Source organism: Octopus bimaculoides, chromosome 3 (genome assembly GCF_001194135.2).
Source record: "Octopus bimaculoides isolate UCB-OBI-ISO-001 chromosome 3, ASM119413v2, whole genome shotgun sequence".
NCBI lineage: Eukaryota > Metazoa > Mollusca > Cephalopoda > Octopoda > Octopodidae > Octopus > Octopus bimaculoides.
Genome location: NC_068983.1, coordinates 15,275,021 through 15,276,402, shown reverse-complemented (window position 1 = coordinate 15,276,402; position 1,382 = coordinate 15,275,021). Strand labels below are relative to the sequence as shown.

Sequence of the window (1,382 nt, the reverse complement as noted above, 5' to 3'; positions counted from 1 at the left end):
AAAAAAAAAAAAAAAAAAAGAAGCTATTTAGAAAAAGTATAACAGCAGAGACTAGATAAAAATGTTGTATAAAAAAATTTTTTTTTTTCTTAATAGGTTTATGACTGATTTTGAAGCTTGGATGGAACAGTGTGACTTGTATATAGCTGAGAATGATTATGCTAAAGCTTCTTTCTGTATGGAGGAGTTGATATTATCTAATCCTCACAATCATCTCTACCATCTGAAATATGCTGAGGTAAGCTCAAATTAATCTCTATGCATGCTTATTGTTTTTTCCGTTTATTAGCAGTCATTTTCTCATATTAAATTTTGTATCATCTGTAATAGTATTGAATGAAATGCCTTGTATGTTTTGGCTCTTTGCATTCTGACAGTAACGCCTGCAGTGACTCTGGTGCCAAGGTACATCAGACCTAGTCAAGGTACATCAAACCTAGCCTGGATAACATTACTGGAATGGAAAGAAGAAACTTGTAGCTGCTGGTCAACCGTAGAAAAACAAAAATTGCAAATGGTCTTTCTGGGTGCAGATATGTAGTTTATCCTGACCAAGAGATGCCTGAAAGATTGTACTTTATTTGAAGGGCAGTGGAGATGTAAGAAAACTGGACTGGGTGATTTATTGGATTGAAACTTGTTCAGTGTCTCACTTCTGATTTAAAATCCTGTTATGGCCACATGAATTGCTCAAAGACTTTAAAGAAGATCTTTGAAAATGTTTAGAATTATCATCATCATCATCATTGTTTAACGTCCACTTTCCATGCTAGCATAGGTTGGACGATTTGACTGAGGACTGGTGAACCAGATGGCTGCACCAGGCTCCAATCTGATTTGGCAGATGCTTGAATTGAAGCACTTGGGATTACTGAGTGTGAGTGTAGGCTTGGTAGATATTTAAGAGAGAGAAAGAGAAGGCTAAGCCAATGAACTGTTAGCATCCATCTTTATTACCAGAAAAATCTATAAGGGAGCCTCGGCATAGTCGCATGACCTACTAGAAATGACAGCTAAATCTTTTGAATTCTATCCTACTTCTGTAGAATAAGCAAAGCAGTGGACAATGTAGTGATCCTAGAGAGACAGCTAAGATGGGATGTCATGGCTGGACTGCTTTTGATCAAGGATCTGTTCAATAAAAACTTGACTTAAGACTGACCAGACTAACAACTAGAAAAACTCACAGGGATTGGTTTTGTGTGCCATTTTGTATACCCATATTGATCTCAGTCAGACAAAATGTAAAGTTAGTGCAGACATGGCTAGTGATCCAGCTGCGCAGCACTTTAGGCAAGGGTTTTTTACCATAACCTCAGATTGACCAATGCCTTGTGAATGGAATTTGTTAGATGGAAGCTGTGCAGAAGTCCGTTTTATAT

The 1,382-nt window shown here is 37.2% G+C and overlaps 1 protein-coding gene across 2 annotated transcripts in view; it reads left to right on the top strand.

The window, feature by feature from the left end:
* Nucleotides 1–1,382, top strand: part of LOC106882672 (ER membrane protein complex subunit 2) — a 42,292-nt gene that overhangs the window by 31,481 nt on the left and 9,429 nt on the right. For both annotated transcript variants that reach the window (XM_052966037.1, XM_014933433.2), the window contains exon 7: nucleotides 97–238. In XM_052966037.1, the coding sequence (XP_052821997.1) occupies nucleotides 97–238 (142 nt within the window). The remainder of the gene's footprint in view (nucleotides 1–96; nucleotides 239–1,382) is intronic.